The following is a 20,454-nucleotide window of genomic DNA, read 5'->3' as shown; positions in this document are numbered from 1 at the left end:
TCTATAATGGCTTATACTATTTGGGATGTTTCCCTCTGATGGTCCCTGAGCTGTCTATTCTTCAAAAGCGTTTATTCTTTTGAAATGTAAAAAATAAATTAACAAGCTATTGATATTTAGGCAACTGTGGTTAATCTGGGGTTTAATCTTCGCTAACTAATCTGTCAATTAAATTCTGATGTCAGTGTCACAAGTTGTACTGTTTAATGCTTTATTCGCTATAGTCTCAGTCGATTTACAATAGACTATTTATTAGGGTAAAAAAAATCACCACTTATCAGCCATTTTTCTCAGCTTGACTGTGGCACAGACCTCTTTTATCATGCATGTCACGCAGAAAGCTTTTGTCCTTGAAAGTTTCACATTTTCATCCTCTCCTTTCCCTTCATTTTCCACATTAACTGTTAATGACTCCAGATGTTTGGCTTTGTTTTCACTTTCCTTTTCAGCTAAATTGTCAATTGAATCTGGCCATAAAAGAGTAGCTGTTTTTTGGGAACCAAGACAGTGTGTGTCAGGATGGAGAGAGCGACCAGGACAGTGTGTGTCAGGATGGAGAGTGACCAGGACAGTGTGTTTCAGGATGGAGAGAGCGACCAGGACAGTGTGTGTCAGGATGGAGAGAGCGACCAGGACAGTGTGTGTCAGGATGGAGAGTGACCAGGACAGTGTGTGTCAGGATGGAGAGAGCGACCAGGACAGTGTGTGTCAGGATGGAGAGTGACCAGGACAGTGTGTGTCAGGATGGAGAGAGCGACCAGGACAGTGTGTGTCAGGATGGAGAACGACCAGGACAGTGTGTGTCAGGATGGAGAGAGCGACCAGGACAGTGTGTGTCAGGATGGAGAGAGCGACCAGGACAGTGTGTGTCAGGATGGAGAGAGCGACCAGGACAGTGTGTGTCAGGATGGAGAGAGCGACCAGGACAGTGTGTGTCAGGATGGAGAGAGCGACCAGGACAGTGTGTGTCAGGATGGAGAGAGCGACCAGGACAGTGTGTGTCAGGATGGAGAGAGCGACCAGGACAGCAGGATGAGAGGGGTTGTCCTGGTTCCCACATGATGCTGCAGCTGGCTTTTTACTGCTCTTTATTGACCTTTAAAGTCTCTCCATTTCTTTCTGTTTATTCCCTGAGAGCGGATCTCCTCTACCTGTGCCGCTACACTGCTGTCATGAATCTGCATGACGCCAGTTTAGGGTTGTTTGACTGAAGCCAAGCTCACAACCCTATTTGCTGGCTGTTTTTCACAGTGTGTGTGGCAACGGGGGTGGGGGAGCTTTTTCATCCGTGATAAGAGGGCTGATACAAGTCTTTAAATGCACAGGAGCTCTCCCATGAGGTTAGGTCCCAGTGCTCCACGGTTGTTCCTATCCAGATGTGTGCTAAGAATAAGGCCCTTATTTATCGTTCTCCAGTTTATTTTTGGAACAGCTCTGGAATGTGCGCCTTCTGCCTGTTTGTGTTGAACATAAAAATGTAAGCATCAGTAAACGCTGCAGCAACTGATGATAAAGAAACTGCAGCATGTTTGGAGCATGACTGGGACTGGGGGTGGGACTGCAGCTTCCCTCTGTAAGGTCCTGTGCTGTGGGGCCATACTGGGACTGGAACTGCAGCTTCCCTCTGTAAGGCCCTGTGCTGTGTGGCCATACAGGGACTGCAGCTTCCCTCTGTAAGGCCCTGTGCTGTGGGGCCGTACTGGGACTGCAGCTTCCCTCTGTAAGGCCCTGTGCTGTGGGGCCATACTGGGACTGGGACTGCAGCTTCCCTCTGTAAGGCCCTGTGCTGTGGGGCCATACTGGGACTGGGACTGCAGCTTCCCTATGTAAGGTCCTGTGCTGTGTGGCCATACTGGGACTGCAGCTTCCCTCTGTAAGGCCCTGTGCTGTGTGGCCATACTGGGACTGCAGCTTCCCTCTGTAAGGCCCTGTGCTGTGGGGCCATACTGGGACTGCAGCTTCCCTCTGTAAGGCCCTGTGCTGTGTGGCCATACTGGGACTGCAGCTTCCCTCTGTAAGGCCCTGTGCTGTGGGGCCATACTGGGACTGCAGCTTCCCTCTGTAAGGCCCTGTGCTGTGGGGCCATACTGGGACTGCAGCTTCCCTCTGTAAGGTCCTGTGCTGTGGGGCCATACTGGGACTGCAGCTTCCCTCTGTAAGGCCCTGTGCTGTGGGGCCATACTGGGACTGCAGCTTCCCTCTGTAAGGCCCTGTGCTGTGGGGCCATACTGGGACTGCAGCTTCCCTCTGTAAGGCCCTGTGCTGTGGGGCCATACTGGGACTGCAGCTTCCCTCTGTAAGGTCCTGTGCTGTGGGGCCATACTGGGACTGCAGCTTCCCTCTGTAAGGCCCTGTGCTGTGTGGCCATACTGGGACTGCAGCTTCCCTCTGTAAGGCCCTGTGCTGTGGGGCCATACTGTGACTTCTTATGGCACTAAAAATGGAGGACGTCGTGTCCTTTCACTGTTCCCTTGTTCCCTTGCCTCCATGAACAATGACAGGCTCAACCGCAGGCTGAGCCAGAAAGTGGAGTGCACACATTGTTGTTTACCCCCTAGGAATGCACACTGCCTCTATTGTGGGGGCAGAAGAACAACAACAGTTGAGACAAAGGATTTTGAAGGGAAAATGAACATTTAAAGTGATTGTGGTGAAGCCAGTTCAAACGGTATATAAAGGAGGCATCAGATCTGATTTTCTCTAGTGTGGGGGCGAAACATTGGCAGCATGCCCAGATAGCAGAAAATGATCTGCTGGGCAATATGCCCACCCACTGAAGTTGGTGAGGGCTCTGGGCCCTCCCAGCCCACACAGGCTTTGTTAGGCCTGATTGGAACCACGACAGTGGACACCATGAATATGGCCCAGGTCACGGTGCATCATCATACCTGGTAGACATGTGCTGTTCCATCACATAGACAGACAGCTCTCACAATGACAGGAGGTGACTGGTCAGGAGTTTTACTGAACGTTCCCCGAGCTTAAAAGGAGCAGACCTGTTTACGCAGCTGAATTTCCCATGACTGATCGTCATCTGCAGTCATGGACGCTCTCCATCTTCCTTTCCCACTTCATAGTTTAGCAAAACAAAAACGAACACAAATAAAACAATCCAAATTTCCCATTATTCTTTTTACATATGGATCCAATTAGTTAAAATACTGTGAAACCATGCGAGTGAGTTCTGTTTTTCTTCCATTTCCTTTTCTTTTGAAATACAATGTTCTTTGTGCATTGATTTAGCTCTAATGTTACATACCCATGCCCATGACTTGGTTCTCAGGTTTGTAATCTCTCTGTTGGACGGGATATCTTTCCCTCTCTCCACTGTTTTATTTTGAGTTGTTATTTTTGGCTACCACTACCACAGTCAGACCTTAGGTTCTTTTCCCAAGCGATATACATGTCATACACCCACATACCATACAGCATCTGATCCTGCCCCACATGCAAACCCATTTTCACCACAGCTTCTTTCCCTGGAAAAAAACAATATGTAAACAAATAGAAAAAAAGGTTTATTCCAGTTACATGGAAATCTGTGTGCTTTATGGGACATTTTGTAAGTGGAACGCCATTTTCTACGATGTCTTGATAATCTGTCTTTTATAAATTCCTTAATATTTATACTGAAAACTATAGTCAATAATAATTGGTTATTTATTACAATTATTATTATTATTATTACTATTATATCATAAAATGTTACATATGTTCAAAATAAAAGCTATAAATATATATTATGATTATAGTAGTGACTGTTAAAAGAACTCCCCACTCAAAGAGATTTATCCGTTCTCCTCTTTCCATCCATCACGGTTTATCTGGAGACACAGTGCCACCTATTGGAAAGACAGAATATTACATTTACATGGAAGGATTGTGTCGCGATCAGGGTGAACTGCTGGAAAATATGTCCTGTCAATATCAACTGTTCATACAAGTATGTGAAAATACAATTAAAATCCGCACAATGAGTATTGGTAGTTTACCGAATCAGAATCGCTTGTACACCTACTCCGTAGCTCCTCCTACACCTACTCCGTAGCTCCTCCTACACCTACTCCGTAGCTCCTACCACACCTACTCCGTAGCTCCTACCACACCTACTCCGTAGCTCCTACCACACCTACTCCGTAGCTCCTACCCCCATACACACTTTTGTGGACCTGAAGTTCTGAATTCATAAGGTACCGATCAAAATGTACTGTGGGTCTGGTCCAACTCAAGATGTCATAATAAAATGCACCCCCTCACCAACGTAACAACATATTTTCACATGACCCTCCCCTTGTACTGTAAAATAAATTGAACACCCTTCCCTCTCATAGAATTAACTCTAAATATTGTTAATTACCACAAATAACAATAACTGTAGCGACCCTGTGTTTATATTCATGGATATCGACTTTGCCACTTCAGCATGCTGTTGTGTCACAGTCGATGCAGGTCTAGGGGCCAGAAGGTTGAGGGTTCTCCAACCACTACAGACAGAATCACTCTCACTGCCTGTTTCATTACTGTTCGATTAGAGCCGTCTGCAGACAATGATCAGCTCAGGGGAAGTCTGATTTAAAGTTATATAAAATATATGCAAACAAATTTTCCACAAATAGGTTTCTGTGCCAATGCACCACACAACTGATTAACAAAGCATACCGATATGGTTTGTGTTTTCAACACCACAATAAATAGACTATGTCAATCTCAACAAACAGAAAACATCCCTTCCTGCCTTATAGGCGGGAATACCCAGTATCGAAGGCTTGGCTTGACAATCTCTGAATGTTATTCAACTTTTGGTGAATTTCCATTCATTAAATTGCCTCTGCACAGTTTGGATTAATTCATTGAATTTATTTGTCAGTAATTAAAAATGTTTTTAAAAAATACAAATATATATATATATATATATATATATATATATATATATATAAATAAATAAAAGCCCATAGATGTAGCTACACTACATGACCAAAAATATGTGGACATCTGCTTGTCGAACATCTCATTCCATAATGTATGGGCATTAATATGGAGTTCGTCTTCCCTTTGCTGCTTTCACAGCCTCCACTCTTCTGGGAAGGGTTTCCACTAAATGTTGGAACATTGCTGCAGGGACTTGCTTCCATTCAGCCACAAGAGCATTAGTGAGGTCGGGCACTGATGTTTGGTGATTAGGCCTGGCTCGCAGTCAACAATATGCACAATATTCTCTAGAACAACGTTGAAGGCGGCTTATGGTAGAGAAATTAACATTCCAATTGCACACTCCCTCAAAACTTGAGACATCTGTGGCATTGTGTTGTTTGACAACCCTGCACATTTTAGAGTGGACATTTGTCCCCAGCTCAAGGTGCATCTGTGTAATGGTCATACTGTTTAATCAGCTTCTTGATATGCCACAACTGTCAGGTGGATGGATTATCTTGGCAAAGGAGAAATGCTCCCTAACAAGAATGTAAACAATTTGTGTACAAAATTAGAGAAATGTTTGTCCATATGAAACATTTTGGGGATCTTTTATTTCAGTTTATGAAACATGGAACACTTTACATGTTGCGATTGTATTTTTGTTCAGTGTATATTGCGGCAAACACAGCATTAGTTGGAACTTAATTTGGCCAAAGAAAAAGGCTCAACAGAATGAAACAAAATACTTGCGAACTGGTTTAAACCTTCAAATGTTTTGAACAGGCTATATTGCAGCAATTACCAACAAAGGCAAGTGCCTCCGTACCCAACAAATGACAGAAATAGGCTAATGTTATTTATTTTACAACAGACCTACGTATAACCTATCTTGATTTAAATATGGAGCACACAATTAAAAAGACAGATCGAATTGAATTTAGCCAATGTGAAAATATCTCAGAATTAAACAAAACAGATTGAGCATATTATTAAATAGGCTTACAATAATATACAATAATAATGATAAAACAAATAAATAAATGTAAGTTACAAAATTGCATCCTACCTGAATAGGGAGTTGCACAGTAGCCTGTATTCTTCTCATCTTAGTCCACTACAATATTAAAACATATTCAATTCCCCTTGTAGGCTGTTCATTATAGGCATACACTTTTTCCCTCTAACTTTTGTTCACCTCAATTTTAGCAATAAACAATAGCCTAGGCCAAGGCTCCTCTGTTGCTTGCAAGGCTTGAGAGAAGGATACTGAAGGGCAAATTTGGGGTGTAGGCTATGATAAACAGCTTCTCCTGGACAATTTGGCCTGCAATAATTTTATTTAAATCAGCTTTAAAATGTTTTAAATTGGCCAAATACCTGGCAATTACCAGCTAAGGGAAACCCTGGACTATTTTCCCATCAGAGTTGTGTTTCCATCAAATTGACTTATTGTAGATAAAAGTCTGTGCATAAAGACGTAGCACACAAATAATTTTGAGGTTAAATTCCCATGTACCTAATAAAAAAATACAAGTTAAATGGGTTTCCATCCCATTTTCAACTCTAGGCGTAATGATGGTTTTGTCCCCCCCAAAAAAATTCCACAGGTATAGCAAATGTGCCCACTCTGGTATTGGGACATGCACTCTAGGCAACAGCTTGCAGTTACAGGGCAGGTACAGCACCAGTCAAATGTTTGGACACACCTACTCATTCAAGGGTTTTTCTTTATTTTCTACATACATAATAGTGAAGACATCAAAACTATGAAATAACACATATGGAATCATAAAGTATCCCAAAAAAGTGTTAAAACAAATACATTTTAGATTCTAGCCACCCTTTGCCTTGAAGACAGCATCGCACTCTCTTGGCATTCTCTCAACCAGCTTCACCTGGAATACTTTTCCAACAGTCTTGAAGAAGTTCCCATATATGCTGAGCACTTGTTGGCTGCTTTTCCTGCAATCTGCGGTCCAACTCATCCCAAACCATCTCAATTGTGTTGAGGTTGGGTGATTGTGGAGGCCAGGTCATCTGATGAAGCATTCCGTCACTCTCCTTCTTGGTTAAATAGCCCTTACACAGCCTGGAGGTGTTTTGGGTCATTGTCCTGTTGAAAAAAAAAATGATAGTCCCACTAAGCGCAAACCAGATGGGATGGCGTATCGCTGCAGAATGCTGTGGTAGCCATGCTGGTTAAGTGTGCCTTGAATTCTAAATAAATCACTGACAGTGTCACCAGCTAAGCACCCCCACACTTCTCCACCATGCTTCATGACGGGAACCACACATTATCCGTTCACCAACTCTGCGTCTCACAAAGACATGGTGGTTGGAACCAAAAATCTCAAATTTGGACTCATCAGACCAAAGGACAGATTTCCACTGGTGACATTACTCGTGTTTCTTGGCCCAAGCAAGTCTCTTCTTAATGGTGTCCTTTAGTAGTATTCTTTGCAGCAATTTGACCATGAAGGCCTGATTCATGCAGTCCCCTCTGAACAGTTGATGTTGAGATGTGTCTAGAACTTGAACTCTCTGATGCATTTATTTGGGCTACAATCTGAGACGCAGTTAACTCTAATGAACTTATCCTCTGCAGCAGAGGTAACTCTGGGTCTTCCTTTCCTGTGGCGGTCCTCATGAAAGCCAGTTTCATCATAGAGCTTGATGGTTTTTGCGACTGCACTTGAAGTAACTTTCAAAGTTCTTGAAATTTTACGCATTGACTGACCTTCATGTCCTATAGCAGGGCTGCCCAACCCTCTTCCTGGAGATTTATTTATTTTATTTTACCTTTATTTAACCAGGTAGGCAAGTTGAGAACAAGTTCTCATTTACAATTGCGACCTGGCCAAGATAAAGCAAAGCAGTTCGACAACAACACAGAGTTACACATGGAGTAAAACAAACAGACTTATTTTTCTACTGTATGTACAATATGAGCAAATGAGGTGAGATAAGGGAGGTAAAGGCAAAAAAAAAAAGTCCATGGTGGCAAAGTAAATACAATACAGCAGGTAAAACACTGGAATGGTAGATTTGTAGTGGAAGAAAGTGCAAAGTAGAAAAAGAGTTAATGGGGTGCAAAAGAGCAAAATAAAATAAATAAATACAGTAGGGGAAGAGGTAGTTGTTTGGGCTAAGTTATAGATGGGCTATGTACAGGTGCAGTGATCTGTGAGCTGGTGCTTAAAGCTAGTGAGGGAGATAAGTGTTTCCAGTTTCAGAGATTTTTGTAGTTCGTTCCAGTCATTGGCAGCAGAGAACTGGAAAGAGAGACGGCCAAAGGAGGAATTGGCTTTGGGGGTGACCAGAGAGATATACCTGCTGGAGCGCGTGCTACAGGTGGGTGCTGCTATGGTGACCAGTGAGCGGAGATAAGGGGGGACTTTACCTAGCAGGGTCTTGTAGATGACCTGGAGCCAGTGGGTTTGGCGACGATTATGAAGCGAAGGCCAGCCAACGAGAGAGTACAGGTCGCAGTGGTGGGTAGTATATGGGGCTTTGGTGACAAAACAGATGGCACTGTGATAGACTGCATCCAGTTTGTTGAGTAGGGTATTGGAGGCTATTTTGTAAATGACATCGCCGAAGTCGAGGATCGGTAGGATGGTCAGTTTTACGAGGGTATGTTTGGCAGCATGAGTGAAGGATGCTTTGTTGCGAAATAGGAAGCCAATTCTTGATTTAACTTTGGATTGGAGATGTTTGATGTGAGTCTGGAAGGAGAGTTTACAGATCTACTGTCCTGTAGGTGTTTAGTCCAACCCTAATTTAGCATATATGATTCAGTTAGTTAAGCTAATTAGTATAATCAGGTGTGTTAAATTAGGGTTGGACTGAAGACCCACAGGATGGACTTGGTCTTTTACCAAATAGGGCTATCTTCTGTATAACACCCCACCTTGTCACAATACAACTGATTGGCTCAAACGCGTTAAGAAGGAAAGAAAATCCACAAATTAACTTTTAACAAGGCACACTTGTTAATTGAAATCCATTCCAGGTGACTACCTCGTGAAGCTGATTGAGAGAATGCCAAGAGTGTGCAAAGCTGTCATCAAGGCAAAGGGTGGCTACTTTGAAGAATCTGAAATATATTTTGATTTGTTTAACACTTTTGGTTAATACATGATTCCATGTTTGTTATTTCATAGTTTTGATGTCTTCACTATTGTTCTACAATGTAGTAAATAGTCAAAATCATGAAAAACCCTGGAATGAGTAGGTGTCCAAACTTTTGACTGGTACAGTATGTGAATGAAAGATACAATTTAATATACATGTATTAATATATTCAACAACATTCCACTTCCTTGTACAAAATCCCTCCAAACCAGCAATATGAGGTCCTGAGGAGAAATGGTGAAACCTGAGGTATAGTGAAGGAGGGCGGGGGTGTGACAGTCAGGAGAGTGGAGTGGTTGACTCATGCCTGATCGCCTTGACAGAACTCAGCACTCCTCTTGGCAGCCCACTGACGTAGTGCATCTAAAATACATTGTTTACTACTTATAGCCTGTCCCTGTGACCTCAACACTCCTGAATACTTTATTAAGAGGCTAGAAAAAGGTTTGTAAGGAAGGCCCTCTCAATCTCTGCCACTCCTCAGTGTCAAAATGATAATTGTTTTTGAATGTTCTGATTTCTTCTGCAGGCCTGACAGTCTGTGGGCTGCTTCTTCATTGGCCATTCACTTTTGATGGGTTGTGAGCAGGGCACAGTACAGATAGGGACAGTGAGTGCTGTCTCATGTCATGCTTTGTTTTAATTAAAATCATCACTTTTTTTAATCTGTATTCAGAACGTTGTAATTTTTCCCATCTATGCTTACAAGGAGCAGAGGTCCTCTTGCGGTTGAACTGGGTCCCCTGATCATGTAAACGTTCTCCCTCAGAGTCAGGAGCAGACGGTATCCTGAGAAATGGCCTGAGGATCGGAGCTGACACCGGAACGTCCTGCACAGCTGTCTCCTGTCCGTCATGGAGACAGGCATGATGGATTCAGGATGACAATGTGCGAACTGTGCTGAGGTATGTGCATCAGATCAGGCCTCACTCCTCTGCCAGACTGGATTTGGAGTAAGAGCAATGACGTTGTTGTTGGATGTCACCACCGTTGTTGAGGACAGCACTTTTCAAGCTGAATGTGTACTCATGTAGATTGCTGCCTGCACCAGCAAATCCCATTACCTTTTCACTTGTCCTCCACAATGATGTCTCTTCTTGAATCATTTGCCACTGACACGGAGATACATGAGCCTTCAAGATCCAAGGAGGTTGAGGCCCGATAGATCAGTCAATATAGTCATTTTATATAATAATGATGTAGCGAATGGTGGAGCAGGAAAGCAAACCTGGGTTCACTGGCATGAAAGGCAAACACCCTAGGCATCGCACCAATAGGGTTTACCCCACTTAGTAGGAATTGTAACGTGGCTCATTTAGCAAAGATCGCTACACTGCCCCCTCCGAACGGGAAGACACGTCCTTATGCGTCGACCTACCGCAGCCACTCACGGCCGCCATCCCACTTTTGACACCAATGTAACAAACAGTGAGGCAGGGAAGCGAACCCGGGTCGCTGGCGTTATAGGCAAACACTCTACACATTGCATGGGAATTGTAACGTGGCTCATATAACAAAGATCGCTATAATATTTATGTTTAAGCATAATGAGTTGATTTTGTTTTTGGGCTATTTTTAAACGTCTTTGCAAGTTACAAATGTTTCTTAGACTGTACAGACAAAGTGGTCTTTTCCATATTTTCAGCATTCCTTGCTGCACAAAACTCCTCACTTCCTACCTAACAACTATTGGTCGCCACACACGTCATTCAATGGGCGGATTCGATTATGCTAAACTACGGGGCACTGATCGATGGCCCTTTACGTCATCAAGCGAAAGCGGGCGCTCTGTAATTTTGTCAACAAGGCAGCATGGTGCATCGTCCAGAAACATACATCTCTTGCCATAAAATAAATGTTAGAAAAGCAATCCTTTTTGCAAGGGAAAACACAGAATCCTAGTAATTACTACGTGTGCTTAATTACGTCCCTTTTGCGCCGGCTTTGCCGTGGGCTTTGAACTCACGCCCGGGAGGCAGCCCGGTTCCAAATGCAATCAACTTTCAGCCAATGCAAAGCACGCCTGCACGGGTGGGATTAATATAACCCCCTCAATGTAATCAAACAGATCATGTCCACCTAAAAGAGGCTACCCCTTTAAATGTCCGCACCTGCAATCATTAGCCTCTTTCAAACCAAACCAGCATGGAATCCTTGATGTGTCATTGACTTTAAATCATCTAGAATATGTTACCTGAAAACCATCACTGAAGCCGTAAAGACCAACCTGTTTAAATAAAAGGTCACAGGTCACCCTCTCCTTGTGTTCGTACAGATGCACCCGCTGTGTTACGTCTCATCCATCCCTTACTAGTTTTTTTTACTATTATTTTTCCACTTACAAATATACACTGATTCTGATCATGAAACAGAGTCCTCTCAAGACTTTGAAATAAGGTGCAGTCCCATAAATTACATTTCAACAAGAGAAAGGTGTCAATTGTTTGCCTGAACAGTTTGTGGGGTGTGGCTTAACAGAAAAAAAGTTTACTTGAAACTAATGGTAAATAATAAATGAAAACGCTGCACACTGCTGTACCTTGCACGTTTCCAGGTAGATTTTACTTTGTTGCATTACCACAAGGGACAAAATCTACACAAAACTGTAAAATATAACAATTAACATCTGCATACAAAAAGAAGCAGAGCCAGCTATGCGGCCAAACAGCGAAAAGTTGTAACGTTTCAATTCAAAGTTACAACAAATCTCATACTTGTGTATTTAACTAAAGAATGATTGGGCTGGCAGAGGTCTAGGAAGTAGGAACATAAAGATACCTCTCCTATGTTCATATGCAGATTGGTTCTGAGTACAGGAATAATGAAGCCGGTGAAATGCTGCTTTTCTTTACCTTTTAGGCCAAAATTTAAAAAATCCAAGCACAACCTGTCCGGGTGAGCTAATGACGTGTAGAGGACGTCTGCCGTAGTAACCTGCCCACAGAGCTGGCTAGCGGAAGGACTCGGGATTCTGTTGTCGGTGACACAAGTCCATCTGTGGTTGGAAACGGACTGGACGACGCATTATTGAGGCGGCGAGCCACTGATAGAGCGTCTACATGCTAAATATGTGGAAAGTCAGGGAAATGGTGGATAAAGCGTGAGTATTCGTGCTGTTTTCGTCTGCTTGTCATGTTGTTGCAGGGCCCGTTAGCTGGCTAGGGAAACACGGGAAACACTGGTCTGGTGACGTCACGCAGTTTCCTCAGCTGATAGCTCAGTCTGGCTACATTCCTCTGATCTTTTTGATATCCTACTGTCCCTTATAAACATACAGACTCCAATATGCAAAGTAACACCCATTTATTCCATGTTAGCAATATTTTGGAGGAATGTATTAACCTTAACTATAAACTAGCTAGTTGGCTAGATTTATGTTTTACCCAATAATGTTATCGTTATCGTTCAATAACAATGGGACGCCCTCGTTAACTCACAGCTAACGTTAGCTAGCTACAAAACGGGCTAAATTAATGTATTATTGTTAGCTCACTAGCTAGCTAACGTTAGCTAACACAACTAAGCTAGCCACAATGACTGTTAAGACCTTCATCAAACCTGTCATTTGCACTTTTTCGTTTCATTATGTTCATTACATTACTCACTATAGAAGTTGAACTAAATGACCATTGTATTGTTTTCTGGTTGAAACGTTTTTACACGACCACAATGTAACGTTAATTAGCTATCTAAGACATCAACTAGCATTTGTCAGTGCACTAGGCTGTAGCGTTCCTGGTTACCGTTAGACGGAAGACGTTGCAGCAGCGCCATACAGCTGTCTTCCGGATATTGGTCATACCAGGCATATCATCAAACACCTGGAATAACAGTGACTGAAAGTGGACCTGACCCACGAGGAATACAGCATGACACAACATCTCTTAGCTAGCTAAGTTAGTGCATTGCAAAGGATCTGTATGTGTTGTGTATGGAATTGTTCACTACATCATGTGCATAACATACATTATTTAAATGGGTAGCTAGAGGGTTTTGACGTTTCCATACCCTGGCAACATTTAGTTATTCATGCATCAGTATTGGAAAAGTGCAAATTGCTTATTGCAACCATTTATTTAAAGACCGTTATGATAATGAGTGAAATACTGTGTGTGACACATAATTCCTTAGTCTAATAGTTTTCCCCGATTTGCAAGCAATTGCAGAAAAAGGTTCCAGCCAAGTGCCTGTTTCATGGACAGAGGTTGCAGTAACGGATGCTGCCTGAGCCGGTGCCACCTGTTAGGCATGCGTGATTTCAGCTGAATAGGGCCTGTTATTGATACAGCTGGCGAGAAGGCCTTCTCCTGCCACCCTGGTCTCAGAGAGCTCACTGCAGACCCTGAGCTTTTAGAGAACAGACTATGTACCGCCACACCTTGTGGATTGTGTCACTGCCATCAGTTGTTTGTGGTGTGATTGCAGCACAGGGAGGGACATTGCTTCAGTGGGTTAGCCAGTTGAATGGTATTTTTGGTGAGGACTGGTGTTTTTTCACATGTCTAGCAGAATATGCATTTAGGCTAGATGTATGTTTGTGTATATTGTCCCTCCCATAAGTGAGGAGGAGAACCCATGGTCATCATGGATTGTTCTGTGGCTGATCAATACTAGCTGTCTGGGACTTGAGATCATAGCTGGCTGGGAGGGGCTTTGAGATTGGTAATCTAGTCAAATCAAACTTTGTCACATGCCCCGAATACAACAAGTGTAGACCTTACTGTGAAATGCTTACTTACAAGCCCTTAACCAACAGTGCAGTTTAAGAAGAGTTAAGAAAATATTTACCAAATAAACTAAAGTAACACAATTAACAATAACGATGCTATATACAAGGGGTACCGGTACCGAGTCAGTGTGCGGGGGTACAGGTTAGTTGAGGTAATTTGTACATGTCGGTAGGGGTGAAGTGACTATGCATAGATGATAAACAGCGAGTTGCAGCAGTGTACAAAACAAATGGAGGGGAGGGGGTGTCAATGTAAATAGTCCGGTGGCCATTTGATTAATTGTTTAGCAGTTTTATGGCTTGGGGGTAGAAGCTGTTAAGGAGCCTTGCTGGATGGGAGGGGCTTTGGTAGTATTCCTATTGCTGGATGGGAGGGGCTTTGGTAGTATTCCTATTGCTGGATGGGAGGGGCTTTGGTAGTATTCCTATTGCTGGATGGGAGGGGCTTTGGTAGTATTCCTATTGCTGGATGGGAGGGGCTTTGGTAGTATTCCTATTGCTGGATGGGAGGGGCTTTGGTAGTATTCCTATTGCTGGATGGGAGGGGCTTTGGTAGTATTCCTATTGCTGGATGGGAGGGGCTTTGGTAGTACTCCTATTGCTGAATGGGAGGGGCTTTGGTAGTATTCCTATTGCTGGAGGGGAGGGGCTTTGGGATTGGTCATGTAGTAAGCCTATTGCTGGATGGGAGGGGCTTTGGTAGTACTCCTATTGCTGAATGGGAGGGGCTTTGGTAGTATTCCTATTGCTGGAGGGGAGGGGCTTTGGGATTGGTCATGTAGTAAGCCTATTGCTGGATGGGAGGGGCTTTGGTAGTATTCCTATTGCTGGATGGGAGGGGCTTTGGTAGTATTCCTATTGCTGGATGGGAGGGGCTTTGGTAGTATTCCTATTGCTGGATGGGAGGGGCTTTGGTAGTATTCCTATTGCTGGATGGGAGGGGCTTTGGTAGTATTCCTATTGCTGGATGGGAGGGGCTTTGGTAGTATTCCTATTGCTGGATGGGAGGGGCTTTGGTAGTACTCCTATTGCTGGATGGGAGGGGCTTTGGTAGTATTCCTATTGCTGGATGGGAGGGGCTTTGGTAGTATTCCTATTGCTGGATGGGAGGGGCTTTGGTAGTATTCCTATTGCTGGATGGGAGGGGCTTTGGTAGTATTCCTATTGCTGGATGGGAGGGGCTTTGGTAGTATTCCTATTGCTGGATGGGAGGGGCTTTGGTAGTATTCCTATTGCTGGATGGGAGGGGCTTTGGTAGTATTCCTATTGCTGGATGGGAGGGGCTTTGGTAGTATTCCTATTGCTGGATGGGAGGGGCTTTGGTAGTATTCCTATTGCTGGATGGGAGGGGCTTTGGTAGTACTCCTGTTGCTGGATGGGAGGGGCTTTGGTGGTACTCCTGTTGCTGGATGGGAGGGGCTTTGGTAGTATTCCTATTGCTGGATGGGAGGGGCTTTGGTAGTATTCCTATTGCTGGATGGGAGGGGCTTTGGTAGTATTCCTATTGCTGGATGGGAGGGGCTTTGGTGGTATTTCTATTGCTGGAGGGGAGGGGCTTTGGTGGTATTCCTATTGCTGGAGGGGAGGGGCTTTGGTGGTATTCCTATTGCTGGATGGGAGGGGCTTTGGTAGTACTCCTATTGCTGGATGGGAGGGGCTTTGGTGGTACTCCTATTGCTGGATGGGAGGGGCTTTGGTCGTATTTCTATTGCTGGATGGGAGGGGCTTTGGTAGTATTCCTATTGCTTGTTTTGAGTTTTGTCTTCTACTTGTAGCCTATTAGGTCTGTTCACATGTCAGGAGAGAAGTTAAGAAATGAGAGCCAAATCATGAATTTCTTTGAATGATTACTTTGGTTCAAGGCCCACTCCAAGTGTATAGTGGTATAGGCATGAGTTCAGTGGAAGCTTTTTCTCAGTATGATATCATTACATTGTAGTGACTAAGGCAGGCTTCATGTCCTGTGTAAGTGTTTGAGTCTTTGGATGTTCTCTGCCAGTTAATGGACTGCAAGTCCCATCAGCCAATGCAGTGAGATCGATAACATGGCTGAATCAATGGCATTGTTTTGAAGAGCTCAGACGGCATCACACTGTGGTGAATGAAAATGTCAAACATTGCACTATTATGTGGAAAGATATGATCTGTTGAATGGAGCAGAGGAAACCTGGTCCTGAAGACATTGAAGAAGAGGGACGTTTTGACAACTCTCGCTCAGATAGATCTGAAGACTGGACCCTCTTCTCAAACTCTTGTGAAGACAAATATAAAACAACTTCCTCACCTTGTTAATTTGGTTCCTTGTTAGAAAGGAAATCATCCGTCCAAGTTTACTTCCTTTTATTAGAGGGTATGGTAGCATAAGTTCTTTAGCTTGCCCTTAGCTGGCCTCACTGTCTAGGCTTACAGCTTTACAATGAACCACGGCTTATTACGGCTTGAATGTCTGAGTCACACGTCTGGGAAATGCTAATTATGCCTTTAGATTACAGTAATGAGCAGAACTTCGGCTAGTCATTCAGCCAACCTGCAAATCCATGTTCTCAGTAAATGCTCTTCCTAGTAAGCATGACTTCCAGCAGTACGTTATTCAATATCCTCCCAGCACACTGCAGAGTAATCAGCACCACTGGTATAGATTTCTTCTCTTTTCTGGTCCTGTGTGTCTTAGTTGGTAGAGCATGGTGCTGGCAATACCAGGGTTGTGAGTTTAATTCCCACGGGGGACCAGTATGAAAATATATGCACTCAATACTGTAAGTCGCTCTGGATAAGTGTCTGCTAAATGACTTAAATGTAACATGTCTTCTGTGTGAGTAGCGTCAGGAGTAGCTCCTACATCAGCCCGGCTGCCAGCTGTGTCCTCCAGGGCCTCTTCTCCCTGCAAACGTCCTCGTCAGACCAGGGCCTCTTCTCCCTGCAAACGTCCTCGTCAGACCAGGGCCTCTTCTCCCTGCAAACGTCCTCGTCAGACCAGGGCCTCTTCTCCCTGCAAACGTCCTCGTCAGACCAGGGCCTCTTCTCCCTGCAAACGTCCTCGTCAGACCAGGGCCTCCTACTTCTAATATGCATCAGTGAGCCCCCCGCCTCTCCTCCCTCGCTGCTGTTGTCCCGTGTGCCCCCTTCATCACCACTATCTCCATCTGAAAACTGACGCCTAGAACCACTGTTCATCAGAAGCAGGAGGTGGTGTTTTTCTTCTAGTGTAGTAGGAGGGAGAGTGAAAGACTGTTTCATGTGCTGTGGCTTTTCAGCAGGCTGCATGTGTAGGTAAGCAGGCTCATCCTCAGTAGTGCAGGAGAAACGCTGCTGCGGCGGGCCTGCACAACAAAGAGGCCCAGGATGCAGACAGTTGGAAGAGAAGCCTGGTCTCTGTCTCTGTTTGAGAGAGTTGGAAGGGAAGGGAAGCCTGGGCTCTGTCTGCCTGTACCTTTCATTCAGACCCACAGCTCATCTTCTTTTGTCTCATCCCCAGCGGAATATTTTTTAACATAGTGGGCCGTTCTGTGTGCGTGTGTTTCCTAGTCTGCTTGAAATGTAAGCACATCGCTGGTTCACTTGCCGTTCAGACCATCTGTTTTTATACACCGCTGTCATTCATTATTCAGTGGACTGAGATTTTCCATCAAATTTTGGAACAGCTTTGCTGTGGAGATCTCATCTTGCTGTCTCTGTCAGTCATACTGCTGCACACCTGGGCAAAAAATACACTGAACAAAAATATAAATGCAACATGGACAGTGTTGGTTTCATGAGCTGAAATAAAAGAACACAGAAATGTTCTATTCGCACAAAAAGCTTATTTTGCTCAAATTTTGTAGACAAATTTGTTTACATTCCTGTTAGTGAGCAGTTCTCCTTTGCCAAGATAATCCATCAACCTGACAGGTGTGGCATATCAAGATCATTACACAGGTGCACCTTGTGCTGGGGACAATAACTCCTTGCCACTGTCAGAAACCGTCTTTGGGAAGCTCATCTGCGTGCTTATCGTCCTCACCAGGGTCTTGACTGACTGCAGTTTGGCGTTGTAACCAACTTCACTGGGCAAATGCTCACCTTCGATGGCCACTGGCACACTGGAGGCGTGTGCTCTTCACGGATGAATCCCAGTTTCAACTATACCAGGCAGATGGCAGACAGCGTGTATGGCGTCGTGTGGGTGAGTGGTTTGCTGATGTCAACGTTGTGAACAGAGTGTCCCATGGTGGGGTTATGGTATGGGCAGGCATAAGCTACGGACAACGAACACAATTTGCGTTTTATCGATGGTAATTTGAATGCACAGAGATACCGTGACGAGATCCTGAGGCCCATTGTCATGCCATTCATCCACCGCCATCACCCCATGTTTTGGCTTGATAATACATGTCCCCATGTCGCAAGGATCTGTACACAATTACTTTAAGCTGAAAATGTCCCAGTTCTGCATACTCACCAGACATGTCACCCATTGAGCACGTTTGGGATGCTCTGGGTCGACGTGTACATCAGCATGTTCCAGTTCCCGCCAATATCCAGGAACTTCACCCACAGCCCATGAGGAGTGGGAGAACATTCCACAAGCAGCAGCCTGATCAACTATGCAAATGAGATGTGTAGCACTGCATGAGGCAAATGGGGGTCCACCTGATACTGACTGGTTGGGGGGTCCAAACTTGCAACGTTTAATAAAATATTATGCACCCTGAGTTTCCTGAGCCAGTGAGCTCCGGACAGACACAGCTGCAGGGTATTGGCGCAAGGGATAGGAAGTTATCAGGTAGGCCTATTTATGACGTTTTCACTGTATCAGAGCATGACCATTTCCCCCCCTTTCACTCAGTGGTTATGGAAAGGGAGAGAGCTGGAAATATTTTTTTAAATAGGATACATTGAGGAACTATTGTCATTCTCAATAGATATAAAAAAAAATACTTTTGTTTACTTCCTGTTTGAGGTGAAGAGACAATTACTTTGAGAAGCTCCACAGCTCATTAGTTAAGACAATCAGAAATACTATGAGATCCCCAAATGGGCACATTTATAAGCCTACATTTGCTCGCAGACCATGTAGCCTAGGCCTACTTCTATGTGTAATCAGGTGCGCATCCTTACTCAACATTGACAGGAGCGCTCCAAACAAAACACAATTAATAAATTGACTACTTGTAAATGGAATGAAATAAACCAAAACTTGTTTCTCACAAGTGTAGCCTAGGTTGTGCGCTCCACAAACAACGTGTCCACTCCTACAATGAGAACTGTAAAAGACTAATAATATATTGAATGCATTAACAGAAATTACGGGAACCAAACAAACATTGTAGTTGTTTTGGATTAGTCCACTGAGACAGGCGTCAATCAAGACGTGCCATAAAACATGTGTGTGTGTGTGTGTGTGTGTGTGTGTGTGTGTGTTTTTGCAACTACTCAACAAAAAAACAAACAATCGACCAAATGGGGTGGGCCCTAATTAGTTATGGTCACTTTACAAAAACATATTTTTTTTTTTAAATGTGTGGGGTCCGTCCACCCCTGTAAACGTCGTTTGACTAATAAAGTTTGATTAATAGTCATTTTAATCCACATTCACTCTCTTCCTCATCTCTCCTCAATTATCTTTGACCTTTATAAAAGGAGGCGAGGGAGTACGGCAGGAGGTGAAGAAATCTAATTGAGAAAAGACCATGGAATCACCTCAACACTAGAGTAGACGCATATATTTTCATAATGAGTGAGACAAGAGTGACACTACTACCACTTCGGTAACGCTTTACAATAGGGTTCCATTTGTGAAGGGTTTTGTAATTACATTATTACGGTTATTTAAGCATTTGTAAATGCATTGTAAAACATTACTAAATTGGTTATAACAAACGGTGTAATATTGAACCCTTTTGTATCATCATGCAACCGCATTGTCAATGGTTGCACAGTTAAACTATAGTTATTTTCTCACTTCTGGGTGTGGTGCATCGTTGCTCTGTCCCAGGAACAGAAATTATTGGTTTTCAGACCTATAGTCAACTCCCATGATGCATCTTGCCCCAAATTTGAAACCCATGATGATGCATTGGTACACTTTTTATTCCAGGAATGAAGGCTTCATCTCAAGCTATATTATTGGTGTGGTTAAATGGTTTCTGAAAAATTCCCGACATTGTAAGATCTGCCCATCTGTTAAACCCGCTTGAAATAAATACTACCTGGAACAGAATGAAGAGTAGACAATGACATGTGATGGTGCGTTGTGAAGAATCATGATGGACCTGGCTATGAGAAGTGTGCAAAGGCCAGACAAAGATTGCGCGAAAGAAACGTTCACAAGATAAAAATGTTGACAGAGGAGAGAGATTCTCTATGCAATTTGTTTCACTTTTGAATACAGAAATTCTGCTGTATGATTTAGTTCTCTGCTCAGCTAGCACATCTGTCCTACCTCACTAGCTAAGAAACGTTAGCAAGCTAGTATTAGGTCAAATCTAACATTTATTTTTGAATATAGACATTTTGCTCTACAATTTAACACAAGATAATCTTTGGCATGATATAGCTAACTAGATCACGTTTGCTGGTTAGCTTAGCTAGCTAGCAAACATTAGCTGCTAGCTAGCTAGCTAACATCAACATGACAGTTTTCTTGCAATTTGTTTAGCTTTTTGGGATTAGAATGCTAGCTAGCTAGTTATCTAACC

The 20,454-nt window shown here is 43.7% G+C and overlaps 1 protein-coding gene across 2 annotated transcripts in view; it reads left to right on the top strand.

The window, feature by feature from the left end:
• The first annotated feature begins 11,964 nt into the window (after positions 1 to 11,964).
• The window catches only part of epn4 (Clathrin interactor 1), a 39,699-nt gene continuing 31,209 nt past the window's right edge, over positions 11,965 to 20,454 (top strand). The window contains exon 1 of one of the 2 annotated variants that reach the window (XM_014197987.3): positions 11,965 to 12,148. In XM_014197987.3, coding sequence (XP_014053462.1) covers positions 12,108 to 12,148 — 41 coding nt within the window. In that variant the 5' untranslated portion in view covers positions 11,965 to 12,107. 2 annotated transcript variants of the gene reach the window in all.

The sequence above is a fragment of the Salmo salar genome, chromosome 04, assembly GCF_965601325.2.
Source record: "Salmo salar chromosome 04, fSalSal1, whole genome shotgun sequence".
Taxonomy (NCBI): Eukaryota; Metazoa; Chordata; class Actinopteri; order Salmoniformes; family Salmonidae; genus Salmo; species Salmo salar.
This window is presented reverse-complemented; position numbering and strand designations above follow the sequence as displayed.